The sequence below is a fragment of the Pseudorasbora parva genome, chromosome 19 (assembly GCF_024679245.1).
Source record: "Pseudorasbora parva isolate DD20220531a chromosome 19, ASM2467924v1, whole genome shotgun sequence".
Lineage (NCBI taxonomy): Eukaryota > Metazoa > Chordata > Actinopteri > Cypriniformes > Gobionidae > Pseudorasbora > Pseudorasbora parva.
Window position 1 is genome coordinate 36,615,884 of NC_090190.1, and position 18,836 is coordinate 36,634,719.

At 37.3% G+C, this 18,836-nt stretch overlaps 2 protein-coding genes across 4 annotated transcripts in view; one reads left to right on the forward strand and one right to left on the reverse strand.

The window, feature by feature from the left end:
• cdk12 (cyclin dependent kinase 12) overlaps nt 1–7,864 on the reverse strand; it is a 49,173-nt gene extending 41,309 nt beyond the window's left edge. The window contains exons 1-2 of one of the 2 annotated variants that reach the window (XM_067426510.1): nt 7,721–7,864; nt 5,048–6,118 (exon numbers count right to left, since the gene is read on the reverse strand). In XM_067426510.1, the coding sequence (XP_067282611.1) occupies nt 5,048–6,093 (1,046 nt within the window). In that variant the 5' untranslated portion in view covers nt 6,094–6,118; nt 7,721–7,864. Of the gene's footprint in view, nt 1–5,047; nt 6,995–7,720 lie in introns of those variants that run through there. The other variant, XM_067426509.1, reaches the window with a different exon arrangement.
• Nucleotides 7,865–8,445: 581 nt separating this feature from the next.
• The window catches only part of fbxl20 (F-box and leucine-rich repeat protein 20), a 31,729-nt gene continuing 21,338 nt past the window's right edge, over nt 8,446–18,836 (forward strand). Inside the window, exons 1-2 of one of the 2 annotated variants that reach the window (XM_067425783.1) lie at nt 8,446–8,588; nt 8,675–8,801. Coding sequence is in view for 1 of the 2 variants with exons in the window: in XM_067425782.1 (XP_067281883.1) it covers nt 11,198–11,239 (42 nt within the window). In the remaining variant the exon portion in view is untranslated. Of the gene's footprint in view, nt 8,589–8,674; nt 8,802–10,999; nt 11,240–18,836 lie in introns of those variants that run through there. The other variant, XM_067425782.1, reaches the window with a different exon arrangement.

An 18,836-nucleotide genomic window follows, 5' to 3' on the forward strand; every position in this document is an offset into this window, starting at 1 on the left:
TTCATGTCAGTTACTGTTTCATACTGTTAATTAAAAAGGTGAATGAGAATCTGTCAGCTCAATTGTCATGTAAAAAAGATTGTAATTTTTATACTTGTAATAATTTTACCATTCTTTGTGTCCTGAAGTAAATTTCCTGTTTAAGCAGCACCTATTATTGATCCCTTTTCATCAGAGGAATTGCAGCTGATTTTTTTTTTTTTAAACTGGAAGAGAACTAAATATTTAAACAATGTGTAGAAAGCATTTGTGTGTGATTTGAGTTAGACAGAAATCTGAGAACTTAAAGAGAATGATCTGTTTAGTTGGCTCAAAGTTCATTAAAACAACCATTTCAAAAAGCTATTAAATTAGTTAATGTTTTAACTAATTTAATAATCGCTCAACTTACCGATTAGTCTGCAATGGCGATAGAAATAATCGATGATTAGTCGATTAATCATTCTAAGAATAGTTAGGTTAATCGATTATCAAAATAATTGTTTGTTGCAGCCCTAGTTTCAACCGAGGAAAGCTGTCAATAAAACTGCTGTTAGGCTATACACAATTTCACTTAACTTACATTTACCTCAAGAAAACGTTCAATCTTTAAACAGGATCGGCTCCGATCCAACATTATTTGCCAGATCGGGTATCGGTCAGACAGGACTGATTCAAATTCCATACTGTGCATATAACATTTGGTGTTGTTAAGCCCCAGTGCCACAAAAGGCAAAAAACATTAGAAAGGATAATCAATGCCTTGTGCACTATATTAAGTGTTCTGAAGCCATTCCATAGTTTAATGTGAGGAACGGGTGAACATTTCAATTGAATTCCAGTTCACGTGAACTCTTCTCTCCGTGGCTGTCAGTCATTCTCCATTCAGCTTTCACACTGCGGGTCACATTCAGTTACGACAGTTAACACCATGAAACTTTCTCCAAGATGATTTAATGTTCCTGTTATTATGCTTGATCTGAAGATAATGGTCTATGGTTTTGCATAAAATTACTTAATTTTTTACTTCCTATCGGGTGTCTTAGATCACAACACTGGACTAAAGATTGTATTTTTCTTCACACACAGTAACTGAAATGTTAAACTGTTAAAAGAAAAGTTTCAATAAAATATTGCATGGATAGATTAACTACTACGTGTCAATATATCTTCCTTTTGTGTTTTGAACTTTTCAATACGGACGGAGCGCTGCGACTCCATGTTGCTTCAAGCGCATCATACTGCACACGCATACACGCTTTGTTCCGCTCTGTGTTGGAGCCTTTTTTTTATTATAATAATTTTGTGCAATTAAAGATTATTAATAGCCGTTCTTGTTCTGTCTTATCTATAATATGTTGCTGCATTAAAAAGCTGTGCTTTACATTTAAAATAAATGTCTTAATTTCTTAGTATATAAGCCCTATTTCTGTATATACAGGTCCTTCTCAAAAAATTAGCATATGTGATAAAAGTTCATTATTTTCCATAATGTAATGATAAAAATTAAACTTTCATATATTTTAGCTTCTTTGCACACCAACTGAAATATTTCAGGTCTTTTATTGTTTTAATACTGATGATTTTGGCATACAGCTCATGAAAACCCAAAATTCCTATCTCAAAAAATTAGCATAGTCTGGAGTAGAAACATCCAGAGCCACCGTGCACAGGCGTGTGCAGGAAATGGGCTACAGGTGTAGGGCATTATAAAACCCGTTTTATTTTTTCCCAAATTCCGTTTTATTTTTTCCCAAATTCCGTTTTAATTTTTGCAAATTCCATTTTTCTGTTAAAATATTTGGCAATTCAGTTTTTTTTACCCTTTACTGTTATTTTGGTGAAAAAAGAGTGTGCTTTTAATGTTAATATAATAGAACATAAAACAAAAAACAGGAATGACCTTACATTTTTGAGGTAACAAATATCACATTTACTTTTTAGGACAAATATGATGCAACATAACACTGCACTTCAAGTATCAATGGTTATTAGCTTTGAACTTTCTGGTAAAATACATTATATTAGTTTATATGAGTTAAAATGAAAGTGCTCCATTAGCTTTTTCTTTCAAGTAAAAAAAATAAAGAACTAAAAAAAAAATCATCAGAATCATCTTTTACATACAGTACTATTAAGTAAAACATTTAAAGCTGAAAATTAACATGAAAAAATAACATTTCACCATGAAATCATGTAGTGAAATGTTCTGTGTGTTTCTGTTTAACAATCACCATTATGATATCCAGAGCTGTGAAAAATAAAAATACACGAAAGATTATATAAACTAGATGCTTATCTTAACTTTAAGGTTACTTTTATAATGTAAACTACCCATATACAGCATGTTAAATGCATATGTTTGGAACAGAGGGGAAAACGGTCGCATTTGCAGCAGATATGCATTGCTGCCTAATGTGCCTGTTATAAATCAAAGCACGAGATGACAGGGGTCGAGCAGAACACCGGAAAATCTGACAGAATGGACAATATTTGTCTGTCTGTGCAATACACGAGCCGCGGTTCAGCTGCGTGCGCGACCAATGCTGCCTGAGCACAACGAGCGCGCGGCTCCCGCTCTCCATACGCAAAGCTTCTGCGCTGCCTGCGCGTGCAGTGTGAAACCGCCGTTAGCGTCGAGTTTAACTTTTTCGCTGCCGAAAGCAGAGCCGAGGAGACCAACTTCGCCATACTGTCATTGTTTTGAAGGGCGAGCTGAAATGACGGGAGGGGTTGTGTCGCGAAGATATGCTTCCCCCGGTCTGCACTTTCCTCAGACATACGTTCTCCTCCCACACAAAACAGAATTTCATTACAAATATGTAAAATTCCGGGGAAATATGCAGATTCCGCGTTAATATGCCAATTCCGCGATTCCGTGATCGCGGAAATTATAGGGCCCTACAGGTGCCGCATTCCCCAGCTCAAAACACTTTTGGGCTACAGAGAAGCAGCACTGGACTGTTGCTCAGTGGTCCAAAGTACTTTTTTCGGATGAAAGCAAATTTTGCATGTCATTCGGAAATCAAGGTACCCGAGTCTGGAGGAAGACTGGGGAGAAGGAAATGCCAAAATGCCTGAAGTCCAGTGTCAAGTACCCACAGTCAGTGATGGTCTGGGGTGCCATGTCAGCTGCTGGTGTTGGTCCACTGTGTTTTATCAAGGGCAGGGTCAATGCAGCTATCAGGAGATTTTGGAGCACATCATGCTTCCATCTGCTGAAAAGCTTTATGGAGATGAAGATTTCGTTTTTCAGCACGACCTGACACCTGCTCACAGTGCCAAAACCACTGGTAAATGGTTTCCTGACTATGGTATTACTGTGCTCAATTGACCTGCCAACTCTCCTGACCTGAACCCCATAGAGAATCTGTGGGATATTGTGAAGAGAAAAGAGACGCAAGACCCAACACTCTGGATGAGCTTAAGGCCGCTATTGAAGCATCCTGGGCCTCCATAACACCTCAGCAGTGCCACAGCCTGATCGCCTCCATGCCACGCCGCACTGAAGCAGTCATTTCTGCAAAAGGATTCCCGACCAAGTATTGAGTGCATAACTGAACATAATTATTTGAAGGTTGACTTTTTTTGTATTAAAAACACTTTTCTTTTATTGGTTGGATGAAATATGCAACTTTTTTGAGAAAACAATAAAAGACCTGAAATATTTCAGTTGGTGTGCAATGAATCTAAAATATATGAAAGTTTAATTTTTATCATTACATTATGGAAAATAATGAACTTTTATCACATATGCTAATTTTTTGAGAAGGGCCTGCATATTTACTTGTTTTTCATGAATGTATTTTCCAACGTGTAACATTTTACCAGATTTAGAGATACACATCCCTAGTAAACAATTCGCTTTTTTGAACAAAGAAACAGCTCACGCACAACAACAGCTTTTAGTTAATATTATGCTGTCACTTTTTGCATTTCTTGTTGTGCTATGATGTGGCGCTACAAATGTTGCCCTTGGAAAAATATGCTTTAAGCGCATAATTTTAATAAGCTGCTCACCTGAATGAGAAGCAGACAATGATACCATTAAAAAACAACAACACACAGTTACAGTAACCCAATCCTAACTGTAAACATTTTAATTATGTAACAGAAAAAAAAGACGATAAGAACCAAATGTATGAGTATCGAAATGAGCTTGAGCTGTTCACATGTGGCCATATTTACACTTTAAAAAAAACATATGTTCCATCATGCACAATGCACAGAACCCAGACCTGACAAAGAGTAGGTGCAGTTCTGTGCTTCATTGATAGTGGAAATCAGTAAATTAAAGCCTGCAAGGGGAAGCCCAGCTAAACATAGACCTGTAACACAGGAATTACGGCATTTAGACATTAGAGTGAGATCTCAGAGTAATGAGCAACAGCATTTATCATCTTCACTCACTCAACTATGCAACTTTAAACACCGTAAAGTTCACAAAAATGCACAGGAGTTTTCATATAAAGATGTGTTTCCAAATAAAAAAAATTAGGACTGAAAAAATAAAATGTTATATATATATATATATATATATATATATATATATATATATATACACACACACACATCCCTGATATCCCAAAAATAAAATGTCCTGCTGCTATAAAATCACAATTACTAAGTGAAATGTGCTGATACCTTATAAATATTACTGTTTAAGGTATTATCCATGCATACTTAGTATGCTAATAGTCAGGCGAAAACATTGGAACAGTTACACATGCAAAATAGTTTTGTCTTTAAAGATAAAAACAAAACAGAAAAATGTTTTATAAAAATAATTGTGGTAATCTTTTAGCACAATGTATACAGAACTAACTTACCTGTCAACCTATTAATATAATATGAATATTATTATTATTACTTGGACACCAGGTCACCTTTGCTTTTGCAAACAAGTGATTTTAGCACATGCATTAAATCTAAACAGGAACATCCTTTTTTAAATAAAATTAACCTCAGTGAGTTAGATGTTTCCAAGGCAATAACATACGTGTCTGTAGTCACCGATGCACATGTCAGATCTATGAATTGAAAAGCGTTTTTTAGTGTGGTCACTCACCTGGACACTGGGCTGTTGCTGGATGAGCGTCGGTTGCCGTAGGGACTTCCAGGTGAGTGTTTTCTGCTTACATACGGACTCCCATCCTTCTCGGTACTTGAAGACCTCCTCCTTCCATAGGGGCTCTCAGACCTCTGTCTACTCCGCCTGGGCGGCTCCCTGTACGGACTCGGACTCGCAGCCCTGCGCCTGGAGGAATAGCTGTTATCGTGTTCCGCAGTGGAAGGACTGTCCGCTCCACTTCTCCTGGACTGGCCCTTTCCTTTAGGGCTCGACTTGTGGCTCTTTGCGGCTTTGCGATGTCTGCGGTCCTCCTCATACTCCTCGCTCCTCCGCTTGTCTTTACGAGACTTTGACGAGCGGCCGCTTTCCTTGCTGATGGAGGAGGAGGCGGAGGAGGCGCTGCTCCCAAGACTGACAGCCGACTGCACCGCACCGGATGAGAGAGAGTCGCCGGACCGCTTACTAACGGGCTCACCTGAGCGACTGGACGTGGAAGCAAGGCACGCGGCTGAGCTAGACTTCTCCTTGGCCTTCTTACGGACCTCTTTGCTCACTCTGTCCCGGTCCTTACTGCTTTTCTTTCCGCTTTCTGGCCCCTCCACAGACTCCCTGACCCGATTGGGGTCTTTGGACTTCTTCCGGGAGCGCTTGTGTTTATGAGTCCGGTTCTCTTTGGCACCCCCCGCCTCGCCGTAGTCCGACAGCTCTAGGCGTTCGGCGTCTCCGCTCTGCGCCGGTTTCCCGGTGGCAGGGGAGTCCAGGAACGTGTCCGAGTCGGAGCTGATGTCGTCGTACTCCACCAGAGGCTTGATGGCGCCCACTGCTGGAGGCGCGGCGGCAGCGCACACGGAGCCGGTTTCGGCCTCGTGTTTGGACTTGTTTCGCTTGTGCTTGGAAGAAGTGGACGAGCTCGTCGACTTGGTGGGAAGCCGACCGGGCCCCGCGTGCAAAGGCTGACCGTCCTTGGCGGCCGCCTGCAGCTGTTGATGATACAGCGATTCAGCCTTCCTCTTGGTCCCATGCAGGCGGTCTGATCCAGGCATACCTCTGTCCTCCGGAGACGCGGACCTATGTGGTCAAGACAGCACATGAACAGAAGAAATCGCTCAGTATTGGGTAAAAGTGTGAAATCTTGCCAGACGAAAGTGTCGGAGCCAAGCAAAACAAAGATGCGCACGCGATTTAGTGCGCATAGGTTATCCACAACTCATCCCCGGTCCCGTGGCGTCTTTGAATCTCGTCAAAATATATCCAATCCAAGAGTATAAATCCAACAACAACAACAAAAACCGTTTTTTTTAAACGATATGTCTTTCACGATGGCATCACTGGTGGTTTCCAGGGTGCCTCAAGCAGCGCATTGCGCTCGCGCCTCTGGGCTAGCTTTAGCTAAGCTAGCGTCCCTCGAAAAGACAAAAAAGAAAGAAGAAAAATACAGGATGTCCTTGTTTTAGATTGTTTATCCTTGTTCGATATCAAAGCCTAAACAGATGTTTAGCTCTCCTTGCACACGGTTTCTGAGCTTTGAAGCAGTAAAGCTCGCTGTGTAGGGATATTGTCCCACATAACTGAAAATAAAACTTGACCCGCTTGCTTCTTGTTCACATATTCGCTTTAATGTTCAGTGTAAACTCTCTGTAGTTTCATATTCATCGCAAATGATCACATATTTATGTGTTAAAATTGATTCCAGTTCACTTAAGCGGCTCTGGGAAGAGACCAGACCTAGAAATTGGGCGATGTTCGTGGATATAAAACCCTCCACGGCCCTTAATTCAGAGAGAATTCACTTCATCCATTAAAGCCAAAATTATGCAAAGCCTCATCTGCGCATGCGCGGTTTAAGCCCATCCCCACGGAAAAGGAAATACCATAGGCTACACCATTTTCAGAACAATGTATTGTGAATTTTGGCCTTAATAACGCACTTTCACAGAAATACTTTATTTGGTAGGTAAACACGTCATGACTCTTGGCCAGGTCATGTTTGTAAATGTGGTCCTCAAACAGTTTACCTGGATAAATAAAGGTAAAATAAATAAAAAACCTGCTTCTGTAGAACAAGATCGCTGTCAATCTTCATGGTAACTGGGCGACATCCAATGAAAAGAGGGAACTATCCCGCCTTCAATCGCGCGTCGCTTGAGCTGGACTTTGCTCACTTTTTGATTCCTTAATTTTAAATGTGTATTATATTTCTATACATTAATTTAATCATTTGAATAATAATATATAAAACAAAACAGCAATACATTAACGACACTATTATTTTATAGTAACGTGTAAAGTTACCGACTATCCCTTCGTAAACAAGCACGTTAAACCTAATTTCCAAACAAACCTGTTAAATAATTTCCAAACCAACGTATAAGCAAGGCCCCTTTTAATGTTTGTGCAAATTATATATATATATATATATATATATATATATATATATATATATATATATATATATATATATATATATATATATATATATATATATAACGTATGAAGTAATTTAAATGGCAATAACAGTATATAAAATGTTCATATAAAACAGTCAACTGATCATATAAATAACTAAATTATTTACAATATATGTTGCGTAATACATGTATTTTTGCAACAACTATATTATGATTATATTTGCCTTGTGTAACAAATACATTAAGTGCAGTATAAGTTCACCTTAAGCATTCACCAACGGCGCATATATGCCGAGTTTGAAGTTGCGGTTTTGTAGTTGAATAATTGTTGAATAATTAGCTGTAGATATCCGTATATTTTCCAAAAAGCTCGGTATTTTCATTTGTTAACGTCGCGCATAGATGACGTCAAGTGCGCGTCCACGTCTCCAACAGAGCTCATTCTGGGTTGAGAAATGTCTTTAGTGATTTTTAGAATGTTTTAAAGGCTGATGGAATTATAAAGCAAATATGATGTGATAAAGATCACTTCATATATTGGAATGCATATTACATTGTCTATTATACATATTACATAGGCTTATATTATTTGTAAGTAATTAGGCTATAATGTTAGAGTGTGTCTGTCTGTCTGTGAGTGTATAAGGATGGCGCGATATTCCAGACATCTTTGGCCTTGTGGGATTTATTTAGTCCCCGAAAGGAAAAGAGAATGTTTTTTGAAAATGTAAAAATGCTGATATGTTTCTGTGATGGGTAGGTTTAATGTAGGTTTTTTGGCACTTTGAGATTTTCTTTAAAATTGGAAGTGCTTTATAAATAAAATGTATTATTATTATTAATATTATTATTATTATTAATAATGTAAGGGGATGGAATATATGGTATGCAAATTATTATGTCTCTGATTACCCCCTAAAACACGGAAACCCTGTGTGTGTGTGTGTGTGTGTGTGTGTGTGTGTGTGTGTGTGTGTGTGTGTGTGTGTGTGTGTGTGTGTGAAAAGTGAAAACTTCTGTCTTTATTTCCGCAGCACCTGTAACAGCTTGAGTAAATTTTGTCCCAAACTGAAGCACTTGGATCTTGCCTCCTGCACCTCAATCACGAACCTGTCCCTCAAAGCTCTGAGGTCAGAGGTCGCAGGTTATTAACTGTACTTGCTGGATATGCAGAATGCTTCTCTAGGGCTAAATAACTCTCTCCGTGACATTTTAGCGAGGGCTGTCCTTTGCTAGAGCAGTTGAACATCTCGTGGTGTGATCAGGTGACCAAAGATGGCATACAAGCGCTTGTGAGATGTTGTCCAGGACTCAAAGGCCTGTTCCTCAAGGGCTGCACACAGGTGATTCTGGACTTTCACATCCTCTTCCCGCCCTCTTTACTGTTCTTCCCCTTTTGCTGTGTTATTAAAACCCACTTGAAGCATTTTGAATTGAAATAAAGCTAATATAAAGTATAACAGTAGCACTTTACAATAAAGTCTTTTGTTAACTTTATTTAAAGCATTAGCTTTCATTAATTAATAATGAGCTATTTATGTGATAATGTTAGTTAAAAGTACATTTTTCATTGGGGTGGTTGCATGCGATTTCACTTTTTTAACTTTAGTTAGTGTGTAATGTTGCTGCTTGAGCATAATCAGTATCTGCAAAGTTACGGCGCTGAAAGTTCAATGCAAACGGAGATATTGTCTTTTAAAGTTATGGCAGTTTATTGCCTTTGTACTACAACGAGCTTCTCGGGTTGGTGACATCATAAAACGTTGTTAGTCACCGCAGATGTGACTTCTGCCCGTAATGGTAAGGGGCGTGGCGTTTCCAGCAACATGTGCTTGGCACTTCAGCCAATAAAAATACAGGAAACTACATTTGGCCATCTAACCAATCTAAGACCCTTGTGTTTTTCAGAGGGATGGGCTTCATAGAAGCAGGAAGCAGAATCATAAATCATACAGGATGCAGAAAATTTTGTGTGATGGGTAGGTTTAGAGGTATGGCTAGTGTAAGGGTATAGAATATACAGTCTGTACAGTATAAAAACCCTTATGTATATGGAGAGTATTAAACCAGACGTGTGTGTGTGTCTGTGTGTGTGTGTGTGTGTGTGTGTGTGTGTGTGTGTGTGTGTGTGTGTGTGTGTGTGTGTGTGTGTGTGTGTGTGTGTGTGTGTGTGTGTGTGTGTGTGTGTGTGTGTGTGTGTGTGGTTGTGTGTGTGTGTGTGTGTGTGTGACTGTATCTTTTTGTGTATACACTTTGATTAATTGTGTTTAACAATGATAGCCTAATGCTTGTTTGTTAGGCTATTTGAAGATGTTTAAATCTTAAACTGTGAACATAATACATACTTTCCATAATGTTATATGTTTGCTTTGTTTTTCTCACATTAGTCTCCTGGGGTCACTAGGGTTGAAAGACAGTCTTAACGCAGGACTGACTGCTGAAGCTGCTGACATATGCTTTTTATGAAAGTTGCTTATATATATTTTTATTTTTTATTTTATTTTATTTTATTGAAAATGTTCTTCTTCAGGTTTATACATACAAAAATGTGTTTAGTCAATTTAACTAAACAATTTTAGTTATTGTATCTAACAATTTTAATGTTTTTTTCATGAGAGAGAGAGAGAGAGAGAGAGAGAGAGAGAGAGAGAGAGAGAGAGAGAGAGAGAGAGAGAGAGAGAGAGAGAGAGAGAGAGAGAGAGAGAGAGAGAGAGAGAAAAGTGGGGGTCTTGGCATCATAAAGTTTGAAAACCTCTGTAATAGAGCATTCTATTTGACTATATATAGTTATTTACAGTTCTGAGAAATAACTAAATGGTAGGAGTGGGGAAAGATAATTCTTAATATAATAATAAATCTAGAGCTATTTTAAATGTATTTATTTCCCTTAAACCGTAGTGCTCAACCTGTGGTGTTTTATTTGTTTTGAGAAAACGCTGCCTCGTGTTACCACCACGATTACGTCAAATGACGAAGACCATCTGTGAGTTTTCATTGGCTAAAACCACTGAAAGAGACGCTGACGCACCAAACCCGGAAACGAGCATAACAATAACATGAAAACAAATGATTTAAAGTCTGTAGCCAACACTTTCCATACAAAATTACGACAAACTATTGCACTTTTCCCAAGTAGTTTTCACACACTATCCGCATAATTTGGTTCATTTCCTCAAAACGTCAAACAAACTAACTTTCTATGGACTATAAATAATACATTAATCTGAAATGTAGCTCACATATATTTTACAAAATTGATAATATTGCCAGTTTGGCAGTGTGACAACCAACAAACTAGTAATATTATATATTAAAGTAGTTATATTCGACCTTTAAGACCAAGAGCAATGACCACAGGCAATTACTTAGGCTATTACTACCACATAATTAGCTTTAAAGTATTAAATATTAATGCAGTCTGACAGATTCTCATGGACAGACACAAATGCAATATTTATGAACAATAAATAAATAGTATAGTTTACAGATGGGGAAACCGACTGAGATCTAGTCACGGTAAAGGGGAGGGGGTGATCCGCAACACAACAGGAGATAAGCTTGATTTGTTCATACTTCAACCACTGGGGCTCTTCTGCATCTTCGCCATATACAAACGCGACGAAATGAAGTGAAAACACGGCATGAGCTCGACGGAAACCAGCGGTACCGACACATCTGCGTCCTTTTAATAACCGGACGCGCTTTTCCTCCCTGGTTTACCGACTTTACAGTGTTCGGGATGGGGAAGGAGGTGAACGGCGTCTCTCGGAGTCGCTTTGAGGCGAGTAGCCACAATGTTTATTTCCATATTGACATGTCGATGTAAATACTAAATAGTCTTGTGTTTTTATTCCTAAACGCCTTTTATAATGGAGGATTATAAGTGTTGTTGCAGTAGAAGAGGCCGAGCTTCCGCAATCATATGAGTTTAGCTCTTCTAATCACTTGTCAGTCTATAAAACAAATTCATTAATGTATGGTGACCGAGGACAGCATCAAATCCATCATTATGCACCTTTAAAGTCGCTATATATCTTTTATATCAGTCTTGTAAACTGTACTTTGTGTCGAATAGTATAAACACATCCATTGTTCAAAGCTTAATGTGTCACAAAAGGTGCTTTAATATTTCTCGCTTATTTACGCGAAGCAACAGTAGGTTGTGATCTACGCTTCGATGGTTTTTATGAATTAAACTGGTTAGCTGAGATTATAGGAGACGGATAATGGTTGGTAGGCCCACAGGCTGAAGTGGGGGAAAAACAGCCTTCCAAAACAAAAGCTGGATATATACACGGGCCTTTACGCGTAAAAACACATCGCATCCCTACTCATCACCACAGAAAACAGTTGGGCCGGGTTACGCAAACATTTAGTTAGTTGTTCCCAATGAAGATGCAAGATCAGCCGTGTTTAAACAAGTTATAACTGTGTTTACATCGGGTGTATTTCAAAACTTAGTAAGTTGACTACCTAGACTTCATTTTTGGGTCTTCATAGGCGCGTGTTGTAGTTTTGGGCGCCTGTGATGCTGTCTAGATAGGGAGCTCACTAGGATTTGAAACATAGTCGTAACGTTGAGACACATGGCATTGATGTGCTTTTTGTCGGAGATCTAAAGTTATGTCTATGTCTAAAGTTGCTCTTAAAGATCACACACATACGCTCTGGGCAATGTCAAAGTGAAACATTGTAGGTTATTAAAGATTATTTTGTTATATAATACCACAAACAATGTTGATCTACCCTAATAAGACATTCCAAACCAAAATTGACTACCACATTACCACAATTACTTCCCTATCTACACATTTTTTTTAAATTATTTTTTAACTAGGTTAAATATGGTTTTATATATATATATATATATATATATATATATATATATATATATATATATATATATATATATATAGGGTTATTTTTTCATATTTTAACATTTTATCTCAACAGTTGGGTTTGTTCATTTTTTAATTAAGGTTAATTTATTCCACAATTGTTTAATGCATTAACTAAATCATGAGCAGTACATTTGTTAAACTTTGTTAACGTTATGACCCAAATTTGGGTTGAAACAACCCAGCATCATTTAACCATCCAATTAACCATCCAGGGTGTTACATTACACCCAAATCACCTTTTGTATGCCATTTTCATGTATTTTATGCTAACATAAATGGCTGATGTGAAAGTGGCAATACACCAACTATCTCTTCTATAGCGAAAGTAATGTAAATGATAAAATAAACATTAGTTAAGTATTCCTTTGTAATGCAATAATTCATGCATTACTTATTATTCTAACTAAAAATGCCCAAAAAGTCATGCATAATAATGTTTTGAAAGACCTCCAATACTTCATTATGTGTATGGCTTTACAGCACCACACCATTTAAGTGTAAACTGTGACCAGACAACCGTGGTGCATGTTTGTAAAGGCATAATCTAGTATTTCTATCGCAAAGGCTTGAATGTAATCAGTATTTAAGAAGCAATGCATTGTTGCCAGCTTAAGCCTGTTTCTTTTTTTAGAATCAGAGTGATTATGGACATTGTTTTGGAGGCAGCAGCATGAGTTATCTTTACAAATAACTGACAGCTCATATTATGCTTGACTGCTTGATTGTAAGAATATAGTCAGAAAACAGGAATGTGGCATCAGCCGATGGACTGATTTTGTTTGTGTGTGTTTTTGCCATTGTGCCTTTACATACGTCCATGTTTAGTTGCATTTGGCAAAACAGTAAAAAAAAAAAAGAGCACAGCCATATTACAATTTCACTATTGTTCCAGTAGTAACCTGGCTACTCCGTCAGTGCTGACCTAAATGTTACTGTGGAAATGGGGTTGTTTATGTGTCAACAGAATATATAGCCGGCGATTCAGAGAGCAAGAAACTGTTGCATTACATGTATTACATGTGATATAACAAGGATTGTCGTGCAGGTGTTGAAGTCAGTAGCGGTTTACTGTATATTGAAATGAGTGCAGTCATATCGATGGAAGATTTTGAAAGCTTTGTGCAGATTGTGCTTTTTTGTGATAGCGCAATGAAAAGTCAAATTGTGCGACGCATTGTCGAAGCTGTCATGCATAGAAATTAGGAAGACATGCAAAAACAATAGAGAATCAATGAAATATTAATAATTTATGTTGTAGTTAGTTTATGTAATCAGAAATACAGAAAACATTTTAATATTGTGAAATATTATTACAATTTAAATTAATGGTTTTCTATTTTAATACACCTACACACACACACACACACACACACACACACACACACGTTGGTCTATGTGGTTTACAGGGACTCTCCATAGGCGTAATGGTTTTTATACTGTACAAACCATATTTTCTATCCCCCTACACTGCCCCTGCCCCTAAACCTACCCATCACAGGAAACATTCTGCATTTTTACTTTCTCAAAAAAACATAATTTAGTATGTTTTTAAGCTTTTTGAATTATGAAGACATTTTATATGTCCTTATAAACCACATTTATAGTGTAATACCAGTGTAATACCCATGTAGTTATACAAATTTGTGTCCTCATAAAGCACATAAACAGGCTCACACACACACACACACACACACACACACACACACACACACACACACACACACACACACACACACACACACACACACACACACACACACACACACATATTTTTTTATTTTGTTGCAAAGCTGAGTTTTTAACAGCCTATACTCCAGTGTCACATGATCCTTCAGAAATCATTCTGATATGATGATGTATAATCGTATTATCAATTTTGGAAACTGTTGTCCTGCGTAACATTTTTTGTAACCTATGATAATTTTCAGGATTTTTGATGAATAAAAAAAGTTACAAAAGAACAGCATTTATTTAAAATAGAAATGTTTTGTTATAATATTCAGCTTTCCGTAACATGAATACATTAGATTTTAAAGTATATTAAAATAGAAAACAATTATTTTAAATTGTAATAATATTTCACAATATTACTGTTTTTTCCCCTGTATTTTTGATTAAATAAATGCAGGCTTGATGATCATAAGAGCTCTATCTGTCTGTCTGTCTGTCGTTCGTTCCATCCATCCATCTAATCTATCCATCTACATTTTTTCCAAAATATATACATGCATGTGTGTGTGTATTCAAATATACATAATTATACACGGTACACACACACACACTGTGTAAAAAACAAAACAAAACAAAAAAGTTTATTTTGGATGCGATTAATCGATTTAACAACACTATTTTCTTCTCTCTTTCTTTGCTTAAGACCCACACACGTCTTTGTGAGATTCACCCATATAAAAACAATTACAGGAGACATTTAGAAAAAGGGATCTGGTCATGAGAAAAGTCATTCGACGATATAGAGTGTTTCCTGATGAGATGGAAACAGGTGATCAATCATTCCTGGTTTGTAACAGTCTGCTCTCAGCATCACATGACACATCCTTAAACAAACAAACAAACAAATGGAAAGTCGCCCTGTAGAGAATGGATGGGTGAAAACAATGAGGAACAACACCACTGAGAGTTCATGAAGAATAGCTGTAAGCTATCTCACATATTGTTTGTTTGTCTCTGCTGAGTCGATGCTTTAAAGACAGTTCACCCAAAAAGGAAAGGCGTCATATGACTTTCTTTCTGTGCGACACAATTGGAGATGTTTAGCAGAATGTGTCAATCGATTCCTTTATAATGAACTGGTTAGAGTGTTATATTCTCATTATATTGGTGTCCACACCAATGGACAATAACATTCTGTTTATTACAAGCAGGCGCAGTTGTTGTGTCACATTAAAGCAGCACTAGGTAACTTTTCAACCTTCATAATATATTTTCAAGACTCTTACAATAGGTTGAACGACACGTCTGCCATAGCTTGATGAGGTGTGTATCGTTTTTAATCGTACTTTTAAACTTCGGGTTTCGGGTAGTAACCCGAGAACAAAAAGAACTACAAAATTCGACAGCTTTACGGCATATATGTCACTTGCACCCACACTTCCTTAAATTCGGACGTGCGAGCCCAACTTTGTTCGTCGGATAATATAGTCATGTCCGAAGCATCACAGACAAATAAGAAAGAAAAGGTTTTGTTGGAGGAAAGCAATAAGAGGAAACGAAAAAGTGATGGGATTAAAGGCAGGATGAGGATCAACATGTGACCAGCGTTTGCTCGTTGGCATGAGCTGAAGGAGGCGTGCCCGAACGATGCTGTCCTGCTTGTTACGGTGATTACCTACCACTCAAACATTGAACTGAAGTATCATATAGATTCTGTAAAACGGTAACCAATAGACTACTATAATGACGCTGGCTTGTAAACGTGAGCATCGTGATTATTTGGCGTTTGAAAAAAATAAAACCCATGAAATTATATTCATATGACATGCTGAAACATATGCCACTGACTGTACCTGGGATGAAGACATTTCACACGCGACACCAGAAGAACACCTGCATGCGAGCTCCTCCTGCAGTGTTCAGGGCAACTGTTAGTGCTGAACCAACCCGCGGGCCGCTTTTATGAAGTTATTTGGCCCGCCCCGCACCACTGTATATATTTTTACAACCCGCCCCGCAAACCGCGACCATTAAATAGACATACGGGGTCCGCGGGTTATGAGACGACCCACGCATTACTAGTTCAGGGCTATCAGGGTTGTCATGTCAACAAATGCACGCGCGATGGCATCCCTTGTTGTAGGATGACAGATCTTACGACAGTAGTTGAGGACATTATTTTTTCCAAACTGTAGGGGGACCCCGAGAGCAAAAGTTGCCAAGTGCTGCTTTAAATGCTTGATCTCTTTAATGCCAGATGGACTCTGATTGGCTGTGAATGTTTTGGTTTGTTCTGAGAGTGATTCCTTTCCTCCAGGTTCTGAGGATTTTCATATTCTCGTAACTTCAGTTATCGTTATAGTTATGATCACCCTTGATGTGAATGGACCTTTGCACTATATTCTGAAACACTGACACAATGTTTCTTGAGGTGCCAGGATTGAATGTGCAAGCGCAAATGAGATTTTAGTCACACTGTGTACTTTTATGGTGTTTATTGGTCATGTTTACAATAGTACTCATTCTTTTTTATTGTATTGAAAAAACATTTTAACTTTCTTTAAGAAGAAAAAGAGCAAATAATTAACTAAGTAAATAATAACTTTTTATTTGAATGCGGGGTCTCTGCAGGTGTTATGAAGATAAATTTAAGACATTTTTAGGACCAATTAAAGAACATTTAAGGAATAAATTGAAGGGAACATAACACACCAATATGTTCTCTAAATCATAAATGTCTAAGCAATATAAATGTCTAATCCAACAGATCCATAACTTTTTAATTCATTTTACAAAAAATAGTTTAAAGTTAGAGATAAGGAATCTTGTTATCTTATGAAAGTGATTTTATGATTAAAACAAGAACAAATATCTGCCAGTGAGTTCATAAAAATCAGCTTAATTCAGAAGTATGTCACAATGACAGATATTTGTTCTTGTTTTAAGCATAACTGACTTAATTTTGTTACATTTCTCAGAAAGCAAGACTTAATTTCTTCATTTTGCCTGTCAAGTAAATGTATCTTGATTTAAGGAAGTTTAGATTTTGTACTGGAAAACAAAAATCCTGAGGAAGAACCTCATTTTTTTTGCAGTGCATACAAGTTCATTTTGCAATTAAATCTAGGGCCCTATGAAATGTTTCATTACATTTTTTATTAAAAAAATTTTGGACTGTGCTTTAATGGTTGGATTAATTTAAATGACTTTCAGTCATCTTCGGAACACAAATTACAATATTTTTTAATGAAATTGAGAGATTTCTGTCCCTCCATTGACAGTCTATGCAACTACCATTTTGACACCTCAAAAAGTTAATAAAGAGATCATAAAACTATTTCATATGAACCAAGGGGTTCATTCCAAGTTTTCTGAAGAGACCCAATTACTTTATATGATGAATGAAAGCCTTACGGGTCGGGAACAACATTAGGGTGAGTAAATGATGACAGAATTTTAATTTTTGTGTGAACTATCCCTTTAAGTGTACTGACCTACTTTTGATTTATACATTCTAAGTTTGACAAATTCCGTGACATTCTGCATGATACAGTAAATACCATTTTTATGAATGCATTCTGCAATTTCTTAGGGCCCTAATTTAATGCCACAATATTGAATACAAGACTTTCTGCTCCAATTTTAGACTTATTTTTTATAAAGACCCTACACTGAAAAAAAGGATTGTGTTGGATTTACATGATTTAATCATGTAAATCAGTTCCACATGATTCAATTAAGTGAAACAAACATAATTTGTTCACATAACTTCAACATCAAGGAATGAAGTAATTTTAAAGTTGCCCAATTGAGTAGTCTCAAAATGATTTTAATATGGCTTCCTACCAACAGTGGTATGAATCATTTTTTTGCCATCAGCTGTGATTACCCAAGGTGATTTTTATGGGATTGGACACTGGTTTTCCTTTTGGTTTTCTTTGTTTATTAGTGCATCAAGACTGCCAGGATCAAATTCTTGTTCAGATCAAGACAGGGTTACCAAAAAAAAATCAGTGTTTTCATGTTTTTGCGAAGGATTGTCCGACTGTCCAATGCACACAGAAGTATTTATGTGCAGTCCACTATTCTTGGATGTGAGGACGTCACTTCTCCAAAAAAGAGGAACATCCGGTCTGGTCTGAATTATTCAGCAAGACAATCTGTTTCTCTTGTTACCACATGGAAAAAAGGTTTTGTGGTTTGATGAAACCAAGATTAGACTCCTCTGGTGTTCATGTCATGTAGTATGTCTGGCACAAAGTGCATAGTGCAATATTTTAACTGCAAAAAAGTAGAATTTGGGATGCAATTTCTGTTTTTCAGAATAATTTAGTTTGTTTCATCAATGTTAAAATATATTCTGCGAGTGACAGAATGAAGGAAACCCGGTGCAGTGAATTGCCTACACTCAACAAACAAACCCAAACAAACACTGGGGTTTTTACATCTCACCAAGGAGCTGGTAAAGCAAAAACCACCCCAAAACTGAAAAAATAACCCTAAAAATTACATTAAAAGCTCAAATCAGGATTTGTAAGTGTAATTCCTAAAAAGGTCCTTAAAAATGGTACTGATCATTTTGTGCCAGGACATAAGTTTACGGACATTTCCCTCCCTACAACACAAAGCAATGTGATGCGTAAAATATGTGTGAAACCCCTGTGAAAAATCAATACAGAAAATTCCTTTATGTTAACATGGTCCTATTTTTACAGACTTGTGAGTGCAGTGACAATATTATGTCTAGATAAACAGGGACTGCAGAGATTCCTCCTGCTGTTAGTTACCATGAGCTAGAAAGGAGAA